This window comes from Pantherophis guttatus, chromosome 4 (genome assembly GCF_059756535.1).
Source record: "Pantherophis guttatus breed Tessera chromosome 4, ASM5975653v1, whole genome shotgun sequence".
In the NCBI taxonomy this organism is placed as follows: domain Eukaryota; kingdom Metazoa; phylum Chordata; class Lepidosauria; order Squamata; family Colubridae; genus Pantherophis; species Pantherophis guttatus.
In genome coordinates, this window is record NC_142066.1 from 136,738,487 (window position 1) to 136,763,427 (window position 24,941).

Here is a 24,941-nt window from a genome sequence, read left to right on the forward strand (position 1 = left end):
TCATGAATTGCAGAGTTATTTATTTCTATTTTAACCCATAGGATGTTGTGTTTTTTACGTACATTAGTAAAAAATAGTTTTTGTCATAATTTATTTTATATTAGTTGTTCTTATACCAATGCATTTTATGTATTGTAGATTGATGTTCAGAGGCAAAGGCTCAAGCTCATTTCAGCAATTGGATTAAAACTGTCCAATCTATTAATTAGTTGACAGATGACTCGTTTAAGATTATTCAGATATCTTTGTTTTAATTTTTTTAATTTTTTTAATTTTTTTATTTATTTATTTTGGTTTGATTTATATGCCGCCCTTTTCCGGAGACTCAGGGCGGCTTACAATGCGTTAAGCAATAGCCTTCATACTTTTGTATATTTGTATAAATATACAAAATATATGTATAAAGTCAGTTTATTGCCCCCACAATCCGGGTCCTCATTTTATCTACCTTAGAAAGGATGGAAGGCTGAGTCAACCTTGAGCCTGGTGAGATTTGAACTTGCAGTAATTGCAGGCAGCTGATGTTAATAACAGTGCTTTAGTCTGCTGCGCCACCAGGCTCTAATTATTTAATTGTTGTCAGATTGTCTACACTTACATTCCTGTCACTCTGATACCTTTGAAATAAATAATGTTACAAATAAGAGTAATTGGTAATAAGTAATTAAATTAAAGCTAGGAGATTAAGAAAAAGGAAAGCTAGGTAAATCTAGTTTATACCGATACCATCCTTTCAAATCCCTATTTCCTTGCAAATCAACCATGACCAGATCTCTACATAAATTCAATTTATATTTTGTTTACTTGTCTGTTTTTTAATGTCTGATTTCTGAGAATTTGAGTTCCATTTCATCACAATTTTCTTGATATTTCTCTTCTTTTACATACTCTTATACTTATACTTATATTTGATTAGTGATTTGATCCTCATTCATTTGCTCTGTAGGACTGAACATACATTTGTATTCAATCCACATTAATTCAGTACCCATTTAATTCCTGATTCTTTTACTTCTTGTTTGACTTCATATATTTTCTTGTAAACCCTTCTTGTTGCATAAAATTTATTTTTTATGTTTTTCTTCATTTACCCAATTCTGATTTCTATAAAATGGGCATTTTATATACAATCATTATACTTCTTTTAACAGATATTAATATATTTCAATTAAATCCATTCAGATTGTTACCATTTGATCATTGTTATCACATAAATGCTTTCATGGCATTTTTGCATCCATTTCCTCATATTTAATAATTTTTCTACCAAGGTGCGCAAATATATTTATGTGATATAATTTTACTATTTACAATGGTGTTTAAAAGTTTGTGAGATTTTTTGAATTTTCAATATGTATGCATATATGTAACCTAAAGCATGATTTGTTTTCCACAAAAGTCCTATAACTAAATAAATATTTGTTTATAGAAAAAAATAAACATATGAATAAAAATATTATTTATTTCTTTATTGAAGAAATGTTCTTATTAACAATGCTTTAAAGATTAAATAGATTAAATCAACTGGCAGCCTTCTCCAAAAGATTTTGGAATTAATTATAAAGGATCCTTCTAATACAAAAATGTCTTTGTTTTGAATAAAAGAATCATATTTAGATGCTAGATGGAATTAAGGATTACAATTAAAAGTGTATGCATACACTGGACTTACAATTATTTTTGAACAATGGACTCAGAAGTTAATTTTAATAAACAAGATGTATTTGTGCCAACAAAGACATCTTGCTCTATTGAGAGACTATGTCTAAAAGATGTTATGGAAAAAGAACAAATTCTACTTGATAAGATCAAGATTGAGTTGAAAGTGGATGACCTGCAAAATATATATTATGCTGCAAACATAGAAGAAACTGGTGATGTTTTAATAATTTAAAGGGATATAAAACAATAAACCAAGAGAATGTCCTAGATAATTTTCCTATATTGGATTTAGAAAAGAATCTTGTTAAATTTTTGAAGAATCTTGTGAGAGAGGATAAAGCAAAAATGAGAAGAAATCAAGTTCTGAATAGATTAAAGATTAAAATTGTTAGAATTAAAAGGAAGGAATATAAAGTTGATTTATTTGATCAAGGTTAAAATAGATATGTTGTTATTTCTCGTGACTCTTAATGTAATTTTTATGATATCACCTAAATGATGATTTATGGATTTGTTTATAGGTAAAAGGGATATGGGAAGAAAGAATCATTTGTATTTTAAAAGGAGATGATATGTTACTAAAATTGTTTATACTTGTCATGAAGATGGGAATTCACAGTTATATATATTTACTATATTGTGTTTTCTCTTGTTTTAATTTGTATTAATTTTCATTTTCATAATTATAATTTTTAATAGAATTGCCATATTTTTATGATTTTGTTGTTACTGTTTAATAGCCTTAAAATAGTTTCAACATGAAATTATTAGTTTGGCTATTGCAATATTAAAATATTGAGTAAATAGTTTACTGTAGCCAATTGGTTCTATAGCCACATTTATTGTTTTGATATGATTGTTTCTGGAAGACATAACCTAGGAAGAACATTTTCTCTTGTTTCTTATAATTGGGGAAAAATCGCACTAATTTCTGCCAGTGATGCTGGGCCATTCCAATTTTTAGAAGATGTACAAAATGTTGCTTTTTGGAGAAAAATCTTGAATATTTTTTTCATAAGTTTTGCTTTTGTCTTTCAGCGTCTCTCCTGAAAGGTCTAAAACATACTAATATTGTGCTGCTTCATGATATCATCCATACAAAGGAGACACTGACCCTGGTATTTGAGTTTGTGGTAAGTTTATACAATTTTTTTTTGCATTCTGTAACCTAAGATAAAAAGTTAAAAACAGAATGGCTGCCATTGGATAAAAGAAACCTAGATAACTTGCATAATAGTCTCTTGTTGCTGATGTTGTTTGGAGTATAATATAAAAAGTATTCGAAACTTAAAATACTGTAATAATCATATCAGATATTGTTTTAATTTTTTTTTCAGATACATAAGACAAACCCGTTACAACTATCTTGATTATTTTTCTTCTCCCCCATTCTATTATTTAGAGATGTATAATTCCTATAATTGTACTCATTTTTATAGTATTCCTTATCTGCATAAAATTTAGTTTATTATATTTTGAAAGCTTTGACTTAAGGGGGCTCCATGGGGTGCAGAAATACATAAAGAATTTAAACCAACTACAACTTTGCTTTTAACCGCTCACTTGGTAGAGATAAAAGAACAAGAACTTGTATTTTGCATGAAAGGAGAAAGTAAAAAATAACATAATCTCTCTAATATGAAACTAACATAAATATACACAAGATTTTTCAAGGAAAAGTTGAGAGTTCGCCTTTCTTTAGCCAAGCATTAGTAAGCGAATGTATTCATTTATTTACAAGGACTCTGTTATATAGCCCTGCAGTAATTGAAATATTTTTAAGTGGGCTGTTTGGTAATTTTGATGAATGTATTGATGAATATGATTGTAGATTCAGGAAAATATTGTGAGACTTGAAAAGGAGTTTACATGAGTTCAAAACTGTGTTTTTTTATTGCATCTGGAAATTCTATTTTAATAATTAGTATCAGAAAACTATAGTGAGAATAATTTATACTCCATAGCTTCTTTTCCCTCCGTTGAATTTCAACTATCTCAGCTATTAATTAAAATTTCAGTTTTCACAGTACACAATTTAATGATGTAATTCTATTCAGAGAATCATTATATGAGGTTTGGATTTAAATCCCAATTAATCATCCTACATTTTCCAAAGACCAACATATGGAATTTATATAACATGATTTCAGTATTTAGCTGCAGTATTGAATAATGAATAATTATAATTAATTCTCAAAATTCCACCAATGGAAAAATAATACATAATTTATAAGAAAGAATTTAATTTCAACTAGATTTAACTTTTGAATAACATTATTTTTATAGTCAATAAATCCGTATAGTTAATATTTCAGTGACTAATTACATACACACACACACGATTTTACATACTATTTTTATACAGGATGCTCTCCTACTTTATTATAATCTACTCCGATTGTCAGAAGGACAATATATCTCTATGATAGTTAATGCAAAAGAATATTGTATGGTCTAGAGATGGGAAATATTAATCTATCTACAGATGTACAGATGTCAAAGCAGTGAAATGGAAGAGGGTATGCAAACTACTGCATCATTACTGTCAACTCGTTGAAGCTTTCCTGATCTGCTCCCGGGTTGCCATAGGCAGGGGGATGGGAAATCATGCCTCGCAGCTCCGGCCTCGCTGGTTCAGTTAAGTGGGTGCTGTGGCTCCCCCATAGGGATGCATCGACTTTTCAAACTTAATTGGGTGGGCCAATTTCTTTGCTCTGATCCCTTGCCTCAGGATCGTGGGCAAGTTAATCAGACATTTGGTGCAGCCTGAGTCTATTAGGGCTTCAAATGTGCCCTGGGTCCCTGTTTTGGGGGCAGTGAGACAAATTGGGAAGGTGAAAGGGTGGATAGGTTCACTCACCATCGGGTCCTTTTCCTCCTCGTCCTCACTGTCATAGGATTCTGGGGATTGGTCGTAGTCGGCTGTGGGTCCCTCCCCTTCGGCTGTGTAGGGAGGGACCTCTACAGTCTGGAGGGCTTTTTGAGACTTGTGGGCTGCACACCTGGACCACATTCCGATCACGTCCTGGGTAGTAGTTCTGGCTTGGGCTTTGGGGCTGGGGTTGCCAGGCCGATGGAAAGTGGCCTACCCTTCTGCATCTGTAGCATTTTAACTGGCCTTGGGGGAGAGTTGATCTTGTGGCTGGCTGGGGTGCCATGGCTTCCCATTGCCCAGATGGTTGTGGTCTGGTTGTCCTGTCTCTCTAGGACCTGGCTGCCTCCACATGCCATTTGCACACAAGCCGCTGTCAACCTTAATTACCACTTGAAACCAGTCAGAGAGCTGATCAGGAATGTCCCAATAGATGGTGATTTCGCTGATCTGCTTATCCAGACACTCTCTGAAAAAATGGATTAGTAGCTCCTCTGGGCAGGGCGGTTGCTTCCCTATTCCCAGGGGATCCTACAGCCCTGTTCCTATACATCCCGTAAACTCACTGACATGGAGAGATGGTGGGCAGTGTGGGAAAAGAAGGCTTTTGTGGTAAGATACTACTAAAGTGGTGCCACCTTCTGGAAGGGGGGAAGAAACCGTTTGAAGTCTGGACTAACCATAAGAATCTGGAGGCCCTCAGGACCCAATGGAAACTATCGCCCAAACAGGTCCACTAGGCTCAATACTTCAATTGATTCAACCTTGTGCTAAAACACATCCCAGGGGGGAAGAATTTCTTAGCTGACGCTCTCTCCCGCATACCCCAAAACAAATGCAAGCAGGAGGGGTAGTAGATGCAATCATTCCACTTCCCCAAACCATAGCCCAGCGCTGAGACTGGTAGGACCTACCTGCAAGTGATTTAATCACAAAGCTTAAAACCAAACTGGAAACCGACCCCTGGTTCCATGACAACCAGCACAAAAAGGGAGGACCTAGCATGGAAGGGGGCAAAACTCTACGTCCCCAAGTCCCTACGCACCTCAATCCTCCACAGAAGCCATGATGTCAAATCAGCTGGCCACTTTGGGTTCTTAAAAACTTTACACCTGATGAGGAGACAATTCTGGTGGTCCGGCATGAAGAAAGATGTAGAGGGCTATGTAAAAAGCTGCATCATCTGCGCCACCATGAAAAGGAGACCTGCCCCCCCCTCCCTGGCTTGCTCCAACAGGTGGCAGAACCAATGAAACCATGGGAGAAGATTGCAATGGACTTTATACTTGAATTGCCAAAGAGTGGGGAGAATACAGTGATCTGGACTGTGATTGACTTATTCTCCAAACAGGCACACTTCATACCCTGCAGCAGACTACCCTCAGCCCACCAACTAGCCAAACTCTTCCTGAAGCACATCTACTGCCTGCATGGAATACCACACAGAATCATCTCAGATGGAGGAGTCCAGTTCATGGCTAAGTTCTGGAGGGATTTATTGCGGTCTATTGGATCATCCCAGGGCCTTAGTTCAGCATTCCATCTGAGCACCAAGGGCAGGCAGAGAAGTTGAACAATACTTGAGGTGTTATATGAACCACCAGCAGTCCAATTGTGCTGACCTTCTGCGATTCGCAGAGGTTGCTTGCAATAATGCTGTTCACGGCAGCACAGGGTTAACCCCTTTCAAGGTATTAAGTGGTATGGACTTTGTCTCAATGCCAGAATACCCAAGGGAAGTCCCCTCCTCAGTAAGTTTGACTGACTGGATGTTGATGCTGAAAGCGTCGTGGGAAAATGTTAAGAAGCCACTAGCTAAGGCAGCACAGAACTATACGCAAGAGCGAGACAAACACCGAGCACCACAACGGCTGTTCCAAGTGAGGGGGAAAGGTCTACCTATCCACAAAATACTTAAGGCTAAAGCCTTAAGATGACATGTTTTGTCATCTTTGCTGTCCAAAGGATGCAAAGGAGTCTTCTACAGTTCAAATGAGTTTCATCAAGTCTAGTTTTTTCACAATCCAATTTTCACAATCATAAATAGATACAGAAAACATGATAGTGCAGACTAATCTGTATTTAGTTGCCAGGCTAATGTCCTTGCTATTTCATATGCAATTCATGCTTATCATTGCAGTGTGACCCAGCAATGGGTCATTATTTCTGGACTGGATTCATTTATTTGGTCAATCTACAATCAGAAAAGTGAATTCTTGCACACATTCGTTCTTTTCACCATCAGTTGTTATTTTGACATTTCATTAGTGCAGTGGTCATGAGTTTGGTGTTTTTCATGTTCAGGAAAAGACCAAATTTCTCCCTTTCTTCTTTAACTATTTTGATCAGATCTTTTTTGGTTTCTAATAAAAGTTTGTTGATTGTCTTTCCTTCAATCTGTGTTCTAATTTTTTATTCTTCAAGTTCCAGGTTCTCATGACGATTTCTATATGCAAGTTGGATAAAAAAGGTGAAAGAATGCAACCTAGTCACACTGCTTTTTCTACCCGGAACCAATCATTGTTTCTATATGGTATTCACACAGTAGCTTCCTGATTCGTGTACAGTGATTGTAGCAACTTTTTTTTTTTTAATTGATTTATATGCCACCCTTCTCCGGAGACTCAGGGCGGCTTACAATGCGCTAAGCAATAGCCTTCATACTTTTGTATATTTATACAAAGTCAGCTTATTGCCCCCACAAACTGGGTCCTCAATTTACCTACCTTAGAAAGGATGGAAGGCTGAGTCAACCTTGAGCCTGGCGAGATTCGATCTTACTTTAATTACTTTAAACTTGATCAGATATTGTGATATCCCAGGGCTTTCCACAGTCTCTCACGATTGACCTCTTCAAAAGCCAGCTTGAATATCTGATAATTCCCTTTAGATGTTGGTGCATTGTTGTATTGTAATAAGGAAAATCTAGCTGGTTGAGAGCAGTTCTCAGTAAATGGAGCAATCCTTGGAGTCACCTTTTTTGTCAATGGAATAAACACTGACCAATTCCTATCCAATAGACGTGTTCAAATTTTGTGGCACGTCTGTAATGATTATGAGTGGTACTGGTTTCATCAGTTCTAGGATGGTATCATGGGGCCTTGTTTGGCCATTGGCTCATTGCCCAGCCTAAAGGATGGCTGGTTCTATTTCTGCATCTTTATCATTCTGAGGAAGTTGAACCTGTTTGTTGCTGGCCTACAACTCTTCAGATATTCTTATTATATGATTTTGATGCTTTGGCAGTCAGACAGTTCCTTCTCTTTTTTGTGTTTGCTTTTACGAATAGTAAATATTCCTTAGTAAATCCTTTCGACCTGTACAAATTTATTCCCTGTGTAGCCCTTCATGCAGTCTTCTTCTAGCTGTTTGCAATGCTGCTCACAGTAAACTTCATTGTCTTTCTTTGCCGCTCTTTGGAAATCTGCATTGTCTCCTTGCTTACCTGCTGCTTTGACTGCTTTTCTTCACTCAGCTATTGTAATGGTTTCATCTAAGAGCCACTTGTGCCTTTCTGTGACTTCTTATATGTTGATTCATACCATACAACTGCTGATTCAACAATCAATTGAATTTCTTCCCACAGTTGACTAAGCATCTTGGCAGCATTCAGCAGTTCAAACCTATTTTTTACCTCAATTGCACACTTAGTAATATAAACATCTTTGATGGTACTGTCTTTTTGATGTTGCATAGTTTGACTCTAATTTTAGCCACCAAAAATTCATGATCAGAACCTTAATCAGCACTCGGATATGTCTGAACAGTGGGGACCGAACTGGATCATTGATGTCTGCATAGGATTACAATGCAGTTTATTTGATGAGATCCAAGTGTAACCAGGCCACTTGTGCTGTTTGCTATTCATATTGGAAAATAAATTTTCATGCCAAAATTTAACCAAATAATTACTTGCTTCTTTCTTTCCCCAAGCCCAAAATTGCTAGTCATGTATTTTTCTGCTTTTTTAATGCTTTTAATTTTAATGCTTTTTTGCATTAAAATCACCCAGTATGTAAACAATGTTTTTTCTATGCTGATATTGAAATCCTGGTACAAGATCTGTTGCTTCAGTTGTTGGGGCATAGACTTGAGTAGCTATGATTTTGATGGGCTTGGCACAGATTTGGATAGTCATAATGTGACACCTAAGAGATCAGCAAGTATTGTGGGCCCAATTGGCAAAAAAAAGCTCAGGACCGTATTGGTTGGAAACATGTAAAATAGGCCTTTATCTGGCAGTGAATAGACAATGGCTAAAATAATGATGACAATTATCTTAACAATTGATACGGGAATGTTATGTGTATATTAATGAGAAATTAAAAAGAGAACTTAGTCAGCTAGGCTGATTTTTTTTAAAAAAATCCTGCTGTATTTCATGAAAAAAATACAATTTATCTGATCATATTTTTTTAAATGATTCCCAAATCAAGCAATGCAGAAAATGCTTGCTTTACCATTTTAAAAAATTCCCTCTTCCACAGTAATTAAATAGGGAATGAGTTGCTAAAATCAGAGGAATGAGCAAGTGATACAAACAGCTGTATAATTTTTTGTCTGCAAGGATGCTTTTGAAGTTTAATCTAAACATTAGGTGTTTCTTGTAAAGGCTATTTGCCTTATATATTTAATCTTTTTTAAACATCTCTGTCTCTGCAATTCATTGTCCACTCTCAATTCCCTATGCCTTATCTCTATCTCTCTCTCTCTCTCTCTCTCTCCCTCTCTCTCTCTCTCTCTCTCCCTCCCTCTCTCTCTCTCTCTCTTTGCTTCCATCTCTTTACTTCATCCTTTTTTATTTTTTTAATCTTTCTGTTTTGCTGCTTCTGCTTAAATATATTAGAATATTTATTAATGTATTTATTAATGAAATGTATAAGCCTCTCAACTCATAGTGATTCTGGGCAGTATATAAGATAAAAACAATGCCATCCAATACAAACAGAAGAAGACAGTAATCCAGAAATTAAAACACCAAACACATTAATAAAGGAACACTCTTCCTAATCTAATATTTGGGTTAAGGCCAATTTTAATGATGGCGAAGTCAGGACAACTCCAGCTCAGAACAACTCCAGCCTCTAGAACACAGGTGTCAGGTTGCTGTTATGTGACGTTTCATGATGTTTTCCCGCTTTGCGGAGCAACATGGCCTGCCTGTGACCCACCTGACCCGCAACTGCCAGTTTGACACTCCGGCTCTAGAAATATGTAATTGCAAAGGACAAGTACCATGAACAGAAAAGGCAATGTCCCATCAGATTCCTCAGATGACTCTGTTTTAGGGATAGCACCTGGAGCACATCTGCTCTATCAGATCTTACAGAATGTGCAGAAATTCAGAAAAGTGAGCCATAAAAGAAATATGCTGAAACTGCTGCAAAAACAAAGGCATAATTTAAGCATAGGAAATAAAGAAAATGTGAGGAAGCAGCTCAAGCTGACACTACTCTTATGTCCCGTCCTTGGGATATAACAAGAGAACAAAAATACACAATTAGCTCATTAAGTTGGGTTTCACTGAATTAATTTGGGATTGAAATGAGTAGAGAACTTTTTGGTTTTTAGAAAAAAAATGTTAAAATCAAGTAGAAATGTGCATGTGCAACATTAGTATTTTAGAAATAGGTGTAAAAAGATTTACGTGTTAAAATTTAAGTGCTAAAACAAGGCACTTCTCTTGAAAACTTTTCTTGGAAAGAAATATTCATTTAGTATAATGAGAATCATATTCTTAGGTAGCAAAATATAAATATGTCATTTAAATATTCAACTAGTTGAAATTAAATATAGTTTTAATTAATATCTCTTCGTTAAGCATACTAGTCAGAGATAACAGATATAAAGACCGGTTAATGATAGTCTATTCATTTTTCCTTTCTGTCTTGTAAGAATAAGAAGGAAAGAGAAAGAAATAGGTATTGATGGCCTAATCTTCCTGTGAATGCTGCTGCTATTCTTTCTATCCTCTAAGACTGAAATATTTAAATTCCAAAAGTCAAATATCACTGTATTAACATCATAATTTTTTGTTGTGTGCCAATTTTATGAACTTCTAGAGAACTGCAGCAATACAAGTCAGTGGCATCGTATTGATAATTTTCACATTAAATATGGGGTAGTCACATCTATTACTGAGAAATGTGCACACTTTAGGATTGGAGCAGGACTTGCATGGCAAGCTTTGATGAGTTCCTTTTATAAAGCATTTTGGGGTAAGGTACATATTTATATATAGAACAGATTATCTCTTGAAATTCAGACTCTCCTTAACCTCTTACATAGCTCTAGCATTGGGGCATTACTACTTAGCATTACTATTAAAAGTTACTTAACCAATGGTAGTGTTTAGGATGCTTGTGTAATTTGTTTTTTTTCCCCCTATTTCTATTTTGATCCTATGTTTATTGGTTTACTGTGAGTTACTTAGAGGGGTTAGGAATTGAATAGTCTAGAAACTGAAGTAAGTAAACAATAATAAAACTAGCTTAAGGAAGACTTGCTTCATATTGGATGGTGCTATGTAGCTATATTAGAGCTAGCAATTTTATGTGACAGCTATGTATAGCTGAAGGATTTGGTAGGAGGATAATGCAAACAGATGGCTTGCTTTTCATGCATTTATCAATGTCACTCTTTGATGGATGAGAATGCCATTCTCTTATTGTCCATGTAATGACAAAGATTCAGATAAGAGAATGATCTCCTTGTCTGAATTTCATTCTGTTGTCTGGCTGTTTATAGCAAGATGGATATCTTTTGGTCCCTGAAATATGAGGATCTTTAAGTAGAAATATCTCTTTATTATAGGATATTATTTGGGCTGTAGTGTTTCTAATTCTTTCACTATAGCATATATACCAGAAAACATTAAAAAAATAAAATAAACAAATAACCTTTCATATCCTGGATCTGCAGGTTTAATTTATGTTATTAGGCAAACAATTTTAAGAGCTCCACATTTTAAGAACAGAAGTGATATTGAGTGAGTCAACTTGTGCTGGCTGAATCAGTTGTATTCCAAATAAAAAGTTGTTGATTCTCTAACCTTAGCCATGATTAATTTGGAAAAAAGTGTTTCTTTTTACAATGTTGTATATAAACAAAATTGTACCAATAACATTAAATAACCCAAACAAACATTTTTTCTTTTATCAAAGTCTGAATGTAGGACCACATAAGAAATAAATTATCTATGTATCATAAAATAAAATATCTAAGTAACTTTGAGTTTCATGATGAAATGCAGATATAAGAAATAAGTTAGTATTCCCTATTCCTGCAGCTGATAACAAACTTCTATTGCTTATCATAATCACTTAATTTTAAAACATGTTAAATCTGTTTGTTCTAAATAAAATATGAAATGACAGAAAGGGTTTTTTTATTACATGTCAGACCAAGGCTTCGGTAATAAATGTCCTGAAAATTTCTTGACATTTAAGCCAGGAAAAAAGAGTATAACATCTCAATAAAAGTCATGATATTTTCCATCTAGATGATATCCTAAAACACACTTAAACTATGTAGAAACTTTGTTAATGACTTCTTTTGTAGCTTCATTTTTTGGGGAAAAACCCCCATAACTGACATTCTATAATTTTTTATTGCACGATGAATCTTTTCAATTCTTATTCAAGATATTAAGAAAACAATTTTCAAACTTCAATGCAGTCTTCCCCAATATGGAACATTGATTGCCCCCTTCCAATGTTTTGATGCTGCAATTCCAAACATTTTCATGCGGTTGGAAACTTTGGAGTTCTATTTCTGCAAAAGGCTAACTCTATGTAATGATTTCATTGCATTAAAACAAGTATCAGTTAAATTGTCTATGACAGTTAGCGTTTTGTGATTTCACTTCTTTTCTTTTTTTACTCCTCTGTCACTTAACCTGCATGCTGTTGTAAACCTCAATTCTTTAATCTGTTTCTTGGATTACCTACCCCCCTTTTAAATAAAACTATAAAGCTTGGTAGGTTTAACAAGAAAATGGAAATTATCTTTGTTGGTATATGAATTTTCTTGTGGCTTTCTGTTTACTGTCAGCAATTGTATGAAATATTTTTTTAAAAAATATATTGATGTCATCAAATTTTGGCTTATATTGATAGAAAACACTAAATGTATATTTATTATAATTTTTTCTTTCTTAAAACATTGAAGGAAAAGAGCAGTCTTAGCTGATTGCCAAGAATGAGAGAGAGTCTGGAAGTAACTTTTAAGATAAATGAATTTTATTAGTTTTCTTATTTCTTTTATTAGACATCTCTTTCTACAAGAGTATAAACAGAGGCAAGAAGAAGGAAAAAGGAGTACAATACTAGTAAATAAGTGAGGAATTTAATATGTCACAGTGACTTCTCTTTTCCATTTTTTCATTTAAAATGCATTGCTTAAAAAACTAATAACTACTACTAAATTTTGAGCTAAAATATGTATTAGTAACTATAGCTAACAGTGTATAAATTACTGACTGAAATAAAAAGTAATCAACTGAATTCAACATTTAAAAGATTTACTTTTATGGTATGAAGTTATTGTAGATATGAGAACATACTTCTACAACATTAACTATTTTAATGACTGAGAGGGTCAAGAAGGGGCGGTGCAAGGATTTGTAAACTTCAGCTAGTGTATAATGTGGCAACTGATGCAGCTTTGTATGTTTCAAAGCTTCCTTATGCAGTTCTATTTCTGCATAAACTGTGCTGACTTCTAATATGATTTCAGGTAGAATTGAAGGTGCTGGTTAATATTTTTAAAGCTTTACATGCCCAGGTTACTTTTGGGACTCTATCTCTGAGGGCTTCTGTCTGTTCCACTAGATCTGAAAGGATGGGCATCTTTCAGATCCCTTCTATCAAACAGTGCCATCTTGTGTGTCTAAGGAAGAATTAACTTTTCTGCCGATGTGCTTACCCCATGAAAAAACCTCCCTCTTGGGGCTTGGATGACCCTAGCTTTCTGGCCCTATGCAAGACTGTTAAAACTTGGCTTTCTCCTCAAGCATTAGCACCAGCATGTTAAGAAGGCCAATAAATGTCTTGTTTTATAGAATTGATCTTGTTATTATATTTCTCCACAACAATAATCATATGATATGGCTTGACTATTTTTACAGCAGCATTAAACCCATTACTTGATACAAAAGTTGCTTTTCTTTCTCTGTCCCAGTCTGAATATTTAGTTGTAAATACCAAGTACATTAAATTATATCAAACTACCTATAAATTTCAAGCTATATCTACCAGACAGGGATTACAACTCATTTCAGTAGGTGCAGCCATTATGGCAATAATCCCTCAGGGAAGAGGATTTGTACGGCTGCCACATGGTCATGGTTCATTCAGACATAAGATTTCATCCTATAGTGGATCATACCAAAGCATAAGCTTTGATATGTTCCACTATAAAATACCTGACACTGATATGTGAAAAAAGTACATTGGAATACAATAGGATGCTCTATCCCACTGCAGAAAAAGAACCTTTATGGAACTCCAGTGTATAATAGCTGACTTCTAACATTCAAATGGAGGAATGGCTATGTTAAGGTCTCTAATAGCTCTTGTCAGGATAACATAGGACACTGGCATGAACTCTGTACAAATGATGAACATCTGATTGCAAAGAATGTACAAACCTTTTTTAAAATTTGAAACAAAAGGAACAAATTAAAGAGAACGATGAAATGGGCTGTAGTATAGTAGGAGACAATATGAATATGGCATCTGAAATTCACATTGTCTTATAATTTGAGAGATATTTTTTACAGGATGATGTGCTGTTACTATATGACACCGTAGAAAGGAAAGTGTATAAAAGTACTTCTAGTCAATATTGTGTAAATATGGACATTTTACCATGTATGAAGGACTTGGACAAAAAAAAATTGAAACAAATATATTTTTAAAGTCAAATATATATGGCTGCCCATATCATTAAAGGTAATTCTGGGGTAGCATAGAATAATTCAATAAAACAGGGCATATAATATACAATCATATTTGCAGCCCCAAAGTACCCCCTGCTCTCCTTAGCACCCACATGTTCCTTTAACAATTAATTGGGGAGAGCAGGTGGTTGTTAAGTCACTCACCTAACTACTGTTGTGACTTGCGATCCTAATGGGCAGGCTCCATTATGGTTGTATCTCAAAGACCTGCAACATGTTTGTTTGTAACTGCTGTAAGGACAAAAGTCTCTAAGGACAGAAGTAATTTCTTTTCTTTTTTTTCTTTCTTGAATTTTTTTTCTTGAATTTTCTATACTTTTTCCCTTTTACTTTCTTTCTTTATATATTTCTTTTTTTATTTTTTTGTTATGTCAAAAAGATTTTTATTTATGTTAATAAAATAAATAAATCTTGCCTTTGGATTTTGTGTGCAGGTCTTTTACTTCATTTTTAGTTTCCTTTCATATTTTCTTTTTTCCATTGCTGCATATATTTAAGAATGTAACAATAGGGAAGTAGTGTACTCAGTAGAATATCCAGAACATGATAAATGTATGTGCAATCTATTTAGCAGAAAAGAATGGTGTGCAACAATCTTGCAGCCTCAGTGAAACAATCCAATCTGTCTGCCTCATGATGTCATTGCCAGAAGCCAAATAGTACTGTTTTTGTTTTAATGGGAAAGCTCTTTCATGTTGCTGGTTTGACATGATGGGAATGTAGTTGCAAATGCTTCCTGTTCATTCATAGGCCTCAGGCTTTCCATCCATTTCATTTCAGATATGACAGCTGAAACCAATTAGGTAGAACTATGGGAAAGCTAAGTCATATACAGATTTATCATAGCTAAGGAAAGGGGAGAAGTGAGCATATTTCATTGGAAATATGTGTAAATGATAAAGAGTGCTGAATAAGGAGAAGGTAGATATAAGTTAATTTTAAAACATTTTTTCCTGAAGTTCAAAGTGGTTACTATATAAATATAGATACTTGTACTTGTATGAGTATGTATGAGTGTTAACCAGTAAAGATATATGACAGCAAAAGAGACTCATAGTAGCTGCACTGTGCAACTGTGGGTGTGGCTGGATGGCTGCTGTTGGATGGTCATGGCCAGGTGGGTGCAGAATAAGTCACCTTAGGCAACTGGACATGGAGCCAACTCGGCACCCCACCAGAAGGAAAATTACTCGTAGATGTACCACGGGAAGTGACAAGGTATGCAAAGAAAGGAAAGGGGAATGTGGATTTCCCTATCCCACTTGCAGAAATGCTGTTTTCCATTCTCCATCCTTACTTTCTGAAGAGAGAAATACATACAGGGCAACTAACAATGCAGCAAATTAGGTCTACATCCTTGAAAATGGCCCATCTCCAGGCACAGGTATCTGCCACTTTCTCACTGAAAACATACATTATAATCCTCCACAAAATTCCTAGTACTGAATGTTAGGACACTTACGAAAGAGATAACCCCCCCCATCCAAACCCATAATGGTTAATATCAGATTTGATATTGAGGTACTGATGGCCATACCTGATAAATAATATTGCCTATGTACTGAAGCTTTTAAAAAAGACAGCAAAAATGATCAAGAAACTGAAGCAACTTGCCTAATTGAAAATGAAGCCTTCAGTTTAGAAAAATGGCAAACAATCGGAATATAAAAATGTATGGATGTGGAGACAGTAGAGACCCATAAACCATAACCCACAAGGAAGACATAGACCAATATAGTCAGGAAACCAAAGAAAACAAATTGGTACATCTGCTATACACTGTGAGTTTCCCAACACTACAAGTGGAAGCAGAGCAAGAGAAAGCAGGGGAAAAATATTGGCTTTACTCTTATACATCAGTATACTCTAAAATATAGTACCCAGAGTCTAAATACAAAGAAAGCATAACACATGGTATAGAACTATTAAACTAGTTTCCCTCTTGCTTTCAAAAAAGAATATCAGAACTTAGAGATGGAAGGTGGCATTCAAAATCACATTGTTAGGATTGGGGGGTTTTTTGGGTGGGGGAGTCACAGCAAGAACTAACTAAAACTGCAGTGAAAATATAAACTATCCACCTTTCCCTCCTTCTGTTTATCTTCTCTATTTCCCCCTTCCCATTTCTGTGGATTTGACCAAACAGGGAATGATAAAGCTTTTCCCTCAGTGAGATTGCTGCAAAAGGATTTGTGCTTTGTGAGGATTTATAACTAAATAAATGTAGAATGTTTCTGCAAGTGGGATGGGGAAATTTACTTTCTCCATTGTGGCTGGAGACAGCAGCCAGGAAGGGTTGTACTTGTCTGTTCAGATTGATGGACTGAGTCTGTCATAGTTATCAGTTCCCATTGTCTGGACAGTCGTGTGGGATTCTGTCTCTAGATAACTTTGACTTATTCTGGAATTTGGACTTTGGTTATTTGGACTTTGGATTTGGATATTGGATTCGGAATTTGCCTATCGGATTGGACTTGGTTTACATCGATTTGTGAGTTTGCAGCACTGGCTCTACTGCAGTGGGTTAGTTTCCCTCAGTAGCTGACTTCAGCTACTTGCTGTCACCCTCTATTTGGCTATTTTACATATTCTAAAATTTACAAGGGACACAGCACTATTGTGGAACTTTGCAATCTTTAAAGGCAGTTTGCCTTAGACCGCTGGTGGAGTTTCGCGCTCCCAACAATACGGCGATTGCTCTGTGCGGAGCTTTGCTCTACCTTGTTTCTTGCCGGCAGCCAATTTAAAGCCAAATTACAGCTGATTCCAATTTCAAGTGCTGTCAGAGATTGCCGTTTCTGCTGTTTAGTTAATTACAACAAATGCTGACTTATCGTGGAGTCCCGTGCTCCCTGGGAACATCTTGCCTTTGATCACTGGTGGAGCTTCGCGCTCCCGGACATACAGCGATTATCTTGTGTGGAGTTTCGTGCTCCCCTGCTTGTGGTCGGCAGCCATTTTAGAGCCGAATTACAGCTGACACCCGATTTGAAGTGCTGATGGACTGGCCTCTCGGTCTCGACGGCATGGCTCTTATTTAAATTGTCTCGGCTGTAGTGCCTATTACCAGAAGACGCTCGGAAGCTTTGCGCTCCAACCCTGCTGTTATTGCTACCTGGCGGTCTCGCTGAGGAGTTTAGTACTCCTTTTGGTGACGACTATTGCGGCCGCCATTTTGTCTGGTAACTGTCATTGCCCTATCCTGTTGGCAAGCGGTGAGCCATTGGAGGAGTTTCGCGTTGCCTTGGTGGTGGCAAGGGGTGGCCATCATTTTGTTTTCCACTGTAATCGCTTCGTGCGATAGCGTTGATCTCTGCTCATAGGCTTGGAGTGGTCTTCTGATTTATCAAAATAATCACTCTTGACCCTTGATTACTGGGACATCTAGAAAAATGATCAAGGTTTTTGTGATTGGCTCTTGTGACCTTATCAGTGACAACAATTCCCTACTACCACACCACTTCTTCTTGAAACGAGGGCTGTTTTTCTGCATCAATATGCCTAAAGCCTTATGCAAATCAAAATATGGGCAGAGGACCAGTATAGCCGAACAATCTTCAGCCCAAATTGCAACCTCCAGCCCTACTGTTTCTCAACAAGGCTCAGGGAAGCCAGGCACGGCTGTTAAGGACTCTTGTTCTCAGCATAAAGCCCATAAGAGTACTTTCTCTTCCTCAAAGGATGAGAGGCGCTGGGACAAGGAATTAAAAAAGATTTGTGCCAAGGCCACTAGCCTCTTACCTGCTTCTGCACCGGCCATAGAAGGATCCGGTCCAATTCTGGGAAGTGCGGGGGAACATCAGACCCCAGTTACCCCAGACCAACTGTCTCTGCGGGACTGTCCTGTTTCTATCCCAACTGAGGGCTTATGGGCTCAGTGAACTCCAAAACTTTCGCACCACCATTGCCGGCCCCGGTGGCTCATGAACCTAGGGTGGATCCTCCCCTAGTAGGGTTCCTTCTGTGGTGACCTGCCCATCGGTGGCCTCGGACAGTGATGACCAAGAAGACTGTTTGTCTCTTATGGCCCCTGATTCACCTGTGGCTTCCCATTATAGTCATCCGTCTCTGCTGGGAGGAGTTGACTCTTGTGAACCAGAACTCTCCGATGATGAGGGTCTCCCTCTGGAACAGCCAGCCTTCACTGGCTTTTTCCCTCAGGCTTTATTTAAGTCCTTGTTGTTCAAGGCAATTAATACCGCACAACTTGGGTCAGCTTCTTCTTCTGAGCCTATACCCCCTGTTCAGGGGAACCTGAACTCTTTGTTTGCCGAACCCGCTAAAGCGATGACTTATATTCCTACACCACCTCTCTTTCTGGATGTACTCAAAAAACAGTGGGCATTCCCTGGTTCAGCATCAGTTCCATCCTCTACTGACCGTAGAAATTTTAATGTAGCTTCCGATTTAGCCTCTCTTCTGCAGGTGCCAACAGTTGATGCGCTTATCGTGGCCCTGACTCCCAACGCAGCTATTCCCAGCACCCCTGATGAAGGTCTACGTCCTGAGGAACGCCGATCGGACTTGGTGCTGCAATGAGCACATCAAGGTGTGGCCTGGGAGATTCGGTTGGCCTCAACCGCCTCGTTCTTTAACAGGTCAACGTTGCTATGGTTACGACAACTGCAGGATAAGCTTGCTCCAGAGGATACATGAATCAAGCAAGGTCTTAACAAGATCATCGCCGCTGTACAATTTTCAGTGGACGTAACGTCAACGCAGCCCGTTTTGCAGCAAAGTCACTTGCTTCATCTGTAACAGCACGCCGTTTGGTTTGGCTTCGCCATTGGCAAGCTGACGCAAGACATAAATGGCGCTTAGCATCTGTCCCCTTTTCAGAGGGTGCGTTGTTTGGAGACCCATTGAACTCATTCCTCATCGAAACCAAAGATAAGCAGAAGATTTTGCCGACCGCTTATTGTAGGGGAGAGTCCCAGTTTCTGTCATACTCCCATCGCCCGCAATATTGGGGATACGACCGGGGGGGGGGCGCTCTTCCTCTAAGATGCAAGGTACTTTCTACCCCAGACAGCGGGGCTATCCGGACAGATCTGCGAGATGTAGACTCCTTTAAGTAAATGGTCCTTTCATGGAGGAGGGGGTCGTTCATTCTGGTGCCGTTGTTAACTGCATCCCGGATCCTCCCATAGGCGGAAGATTGGCACTCTTTGCCGACCTTTAGGAGAGAACCACTTCTGATAAATGGGTCCGGGCCACATTAAGATATGGGTTGGCCATTGAATTCCTCTCCCCTCCCCCTATGTCTTTTGTCTTCTGTCCGCTTTCTCATGACATCGAGAGAAGATCCCTTATGGACGCGGTGGTTCAGCATCTTCTTTCGATCAGGGCTATCCAAAAGGTGCCAGATGATCAAAAGGGGACGGGATTTCATTCCCGTGTGTTTCTTGTACCAAGTCATCAGGGGGATGGAGACCTATTCTGGACCTTAAATGTTTGAACTGGTATGTAGTATACCGCAAGTTCAAGATGCAGTCATTACGATCTATTCTCGACGGTGTTAGGAGGGGCGAGCTCCTCTCTTCTATAGACCTCACTGAGGCCTATCTCCATATTCCCATCCTCCCCTCCCACAGGAGGTTTCTTAGATTCTGCTTTGGGGGGTTTCATTACCAGTATAGGGCTTTGTCTTTTGGCCTCTCTTCTGCCCTGCGTACCTTTTTTTTTTTAAATTTATATGCCGCCCTTCTCCGGAGACTCAGGGCGGCTTACAATATGCTAAGCAATAGCCTTCATCTTTTTGTATATTTATACAAAGTCAGCTTATTGCCCCCACAACCGGGTCCTCAATTTACCTACCTTAGAAACTTTACCAAGGTCTTGGCAGCCTTAGCAGCATCCCTCAGGGCCAGATCCATTCGTCTCCAGTGTTATCTGGACGATATCCTGATTTTGTCCTCTAGCAGCAGGCATCGGCGGATGTACAGTCTACCCTTCAGGCCCTTGCTTCCCATGGCTTCTCCATTAACATTGAGAAGAGCCACCTTGTTCCCACTACCCGCCTGCTCCATTTGGGAGCGTTAATTGATTCAGTGACTGGGAAGGTCTATCTGTCACAGGAGCGTCAGGATAGTATAAGAGCTCTGATTTCCAGAGTGGAAGGGAATAGATCAGTGTTTCCTTTTGTCCTTTCGCAACTCCTGGGCAAAATTATCTCTGCCATCTCGATTGTCTCATGGGCACAATTACATTCTAGGGACCTTCAATGGTTTCTTTTGCTGTTACAGAAGGTGGGCAGAGGCACCTCTTCAGCAAAGATTCCCGTCCCCAAGAGGGTGCTCAGGTTCCTCAGATGGTGGCAGTCCCCTGCCAACTCCTGAGATTGTCTGTTTTTCGAGTCGCAGAGAGTGGTGGTGATGACGGATGCCAGTCTTCACGACTGGGGGCTCACTGTCAGGGACAAGTAGTGCAGGGAAGGTGGACATAGGTACCCAGCCTGGGACCTCTCGATTGTTTTGAATTCCCTTATGGGTCTTCCCTATGAGCCTTTGCAGTCGACTAGCCTCCGTCTACTATCATGCAAGGTTGCCTTTCTGGTAGCCATTATCTCAGGTCGATGCGTCTCGGAGATTGCCGCACTTTCTACTCATAGTGACCTCTGCGTGTTCCACGCTGATCGTGTGGTTCTCCGGCTTGATCCTACCTTTGTGCCCAAGGTCAAAACTATCTTCCACTGCATGCAGGAACTCATCCTTCCTAACTTCTGTCCTCATCCTGCTCACCATCTAGAACAACGGTGGCATACATTGGATGTCCTGAGGGCTCTTCATGTGTATATTAAGCAGACTGCTGACATCCACAGGACGGAATCTTTGTTTGTGTCCATCCTGCCGGTTTCCCTGGGATGCAAAGCTGGATCAGGCAGACAATCGCCACGGCATACAACCTGAGGTCCTTACCGACACCTCTTTTGACTGCCCATTCAACCCGAAGTGCAGTGACATTGGCGGCTTGGGCTTCACAAGCCTCTTTGTTTGAGATCTGTAGAGCGGCTACATGGACATCACCTTCTCCCTTCATCCAGCACTACAAGCTGGACAAGTTTGCCTCGACTGATGCCGCCTTTGAACATAGAGTGCTGCAACGGGTTTATCCTGGGGAGGGTTCTTCAGACCAGTCTGGTCCCTCCCATACTTAGGGACAGTGAACTTGGGTATGTCCCATCCTGGCTGCTGTCTCCACCCACAATGGAGAAGGGGCGTTGGTCCTATCTGAGACGCACCTTCTCGTTGGGTGGAGACAGCAGCCAGACCCTCTCTTCTCCAGCCTGGTCCTGCTTCTTTTCATTTACCTTTCTCTTTGTCTCCCACACGCCAAGTCTGTTTCTTCGTCTTCGCCAAAAGCTGGAAGCCCCAGCAAAAAGGATGGACAGATGAGTACAACCCATCCTGGGTGCTGTCTCCACCCAACGAGAAGGTGCATCTCAGGTAGGACCAACACCCCTTCCCCTTCATTTTCTTTGCAGACTTTCAAAAAATCCTCTCCTCAGAAAGTGGGGCTAGAGAATGGAAAGCTGAGCTTTTCTGCAAGCGAGGTGGTGAAAATCCACCCTCCCCTTTCCTTTCCTTGCACACCTTGTCACTTCCCATTGTCTGGCACATTTGTGGGTGTTTTTTATTTTGTTGGGGTGCCAATTTGGTCCCACATCTAGTTGCCCGGGTTGGCTTGTTTTGTGCATGGCCACGCCTATTCAGTGGTACCCATCTAGTCACACCCACCTGGCTGCATGCAGTTGGCACTCTCATCCAGCCATCCCGAGTCAGCAGCCCTGAGTCTTCCCCACAGTGTGCCAGCTACACCTAGTTCTTCACACCACTCTGGTCACATCAATCCAGCCATGCTCACCTAGCCGCTTTGCAATTGGATGGGTTTTAATTCAAAATATTTATTTTTCTTTTGTTTTTTTTTTAAAAAAACTTTTATTTCATAGTCAGCATACATCATAAACAAAAAATCAATCATATATATATATATATATATATATATATATATATATATATATATATATATATATATATATATATATATATATATATATATATAATTTCCCCCCCTCCCTTCCCCCCATCCCAACCCCCAACCCCCTCCCCGGACTTCCCAGAACAAATGCAGGGTAAAAACGTTTAATAAAATACCCCACAAACTAACTATCTATAGATTTATCTATCACTTGTTCTTTAACTTTCCTTGTTCAAAACAAAATATAACTTTTCTTGCTTAAAGGTAGTTAATCCCAATTAATTCAACAATAAACAAACAATTTAAAGCCCTTGAAAATATATTGAAAATCTATAACCTTAAATTTAACATCCAAAAGAAAGTTTCTCTTTTAATCCATTACTTAAAGTAATTTTTAGATATAATCCATCCAATCATAACCATACAGATCATATCCTTAATCACGTTTATATAACAGTTGAAACATCCAGTCATAAATAAAAAAAATTTCAAAACCAAACAGATCATAGCCTTAATAAAAATTAATCATGTCTTGAATACTAATACAATCACCTTCAGTTTTTTTGAGCTGAAGAAGTAGCCATTCATCTTCCCTTCTGTTATGAAGTAAGTACATCATTTTAAAAGCTCTCTGTATAGTACTTCAATATATTGTTTCCACTTTCATTTGATCTCCCTTGAATTGATTACTATTTGTCCATTGGTGTCCTTTAGTTATTTAAGGTACCTCCTATTGGAGGTACCTTAAATACCTCTTTCTCCTGAAACTCTTCGCTAAATTTCTTTTTGAAATGTTTGTCCTTCAGGGTGTTGGCTTCTTTTTATTTCTTGGCAATTTCCATGGTTGCTTTTTTTTTCCCCTTTGTAATTTGTTTTTACAGACATCCTTAATTACTTATTTAATTTCATTCCATAATCTCCCTGGCTCTTTAATGAGGGTTAGGACTTCAAAATGATTTCTGGTGTTGTAGAAAATGGTGGGCGTATGTTCAAGACCGTATTGTGGAAGCAGACTGGCTTTTTTCATTCACTTAACTTGGAAGTTGCAGTGATCTGTTCCACAGTCAGTAACTGACTATGTCTTTGATACTAAAGTGGTACTAAAGCTGGAAGAGCTGCTCCACCCACAGTCAGTTTCATTTCAATATACCTACTTGATCTTTTGATGTCTGTGTATAGAGGCATCATTTTGAATGTTTGAAGACATTGTCAGCTATGAAGAAATCTTTGAAATGACAAAAAATGAGAAGTTGGTTTCCTGCTTATTTTTGGTTTACTAAACCATATAGTCCAAGTACATTTTCTCCTTTCATGTTTATAACTTTGGCATTCTAGTTTTTAATCTAAGAAGCACATTTTTGTATGCATGTTCTGTAAATTTCAAATTAAACTTGCTCATAAAATTCATCAACTGCATCTATCCTATTCCAAAATCTGAGGGAACAGACAGATTTCAAGGTTGTCACTCTTGTAAGATAATAAAGTAAATTATTACATTCATGGAGTGGCTTGATTGATGTGGGATTAAAATAGATAGGATGATCTGGGGTTAGGGAAAGGGAAGGAGAAGACAGGCAGTAATTCAAATGAGGGTTATAATCATGTTACCAGTTAACAATTTTAAGATATTTAAAAGGGTGATTGAATTTGTATGGGACTTCTAAGATTGCCTGAAAATTCTTAATGTGAGTTTAACTGTCTCATGCTAAATTGCGTTGGCAGAATTAGGCCCATTTAACTTTGTGTGTGAAATTGCTTAGGCTCATGCAGGGGTGAAATGCTCCCGGTTCGGACTGGATCGCCTGATCTGGTAGCAGTGGCAGTGGGTGGTTCGGATAACCGGTAGCAGAAATTCCTGTCCCCCCCCCATGCCCAGCTGAGCTGCACAATCATCAGAGGCTTTTTAAAAAACATTTAAAAGAATTTTGTCTACAAATGCTTTTAAAAGTAAAAAAAAAAGTCGAAGAGGTTGTTTTTTTAAAAGGCTTTGACGATCCCAACTGAGTTGCCTGATTGTCAGAGCCTTTTAAAAGCATTTTTTCTACAATCTCTTCAGCCAAAGAGGTTGTAGAAAAAGTGCTTTTAAAAGGCGCTAACATTCCCAGCTGAGTTGCCTGATTGTCAGAGGCTTTTTTTTTCTTTTAAAAGCAAAAAAATAAAAATAAAAATAAAAAATGCTTTTAAAAGAAAACAAAAGCCTCTGACGATCAGGCAAGTCAGCTAGAATCGTCAGAGCCTTTTAAAAGCATTTTTATTACAACCTCTTCATCCAAAGAGGTTGTAGGAAAATGCTTTTAAAAGGAAAAAAAAAGCCTCTGATGATCAGGCAACTCAGCTGGGATCGTCAGAGCCTTTTAAAACCATTTTTTTTACAACCTCTTCAGCCGAAAAAAAATGCATTTATTTATTTATTTATTTATTTATTTATTTATTTATTTATTTACTTACTTACTTACTTACTTACTTACT

At 38.0% G+C, this 24,941-nt stretch overlaps 1 protein-coding gene across 4 annotated transcripts in view; it reads left to right on the forward strand.

Annotated features, from left to right (window-relative positions):
* CDK14 (cyclin dependent kinase 14) overlaps positions 1-24,941 on the forward strand; it is a 223,714-nt gene that overhangs the window by 89,693 nt on the left and 109,080 nt on the right. For all 4 annotated transcript variants that reach the window (XM_034402352.3, XM_087892861.1, XM_034402353.3 and 1 more), the window contains one exon: positions 2,701-2,795. In XM_034402352.3, the coding sequence (XP_034258243.1) occupies positions 2,701-2,795 (95 nt within the window). The remainder of the gene's footprint in view (positions 1-2,700; positions 2,796-24,941) is intronic.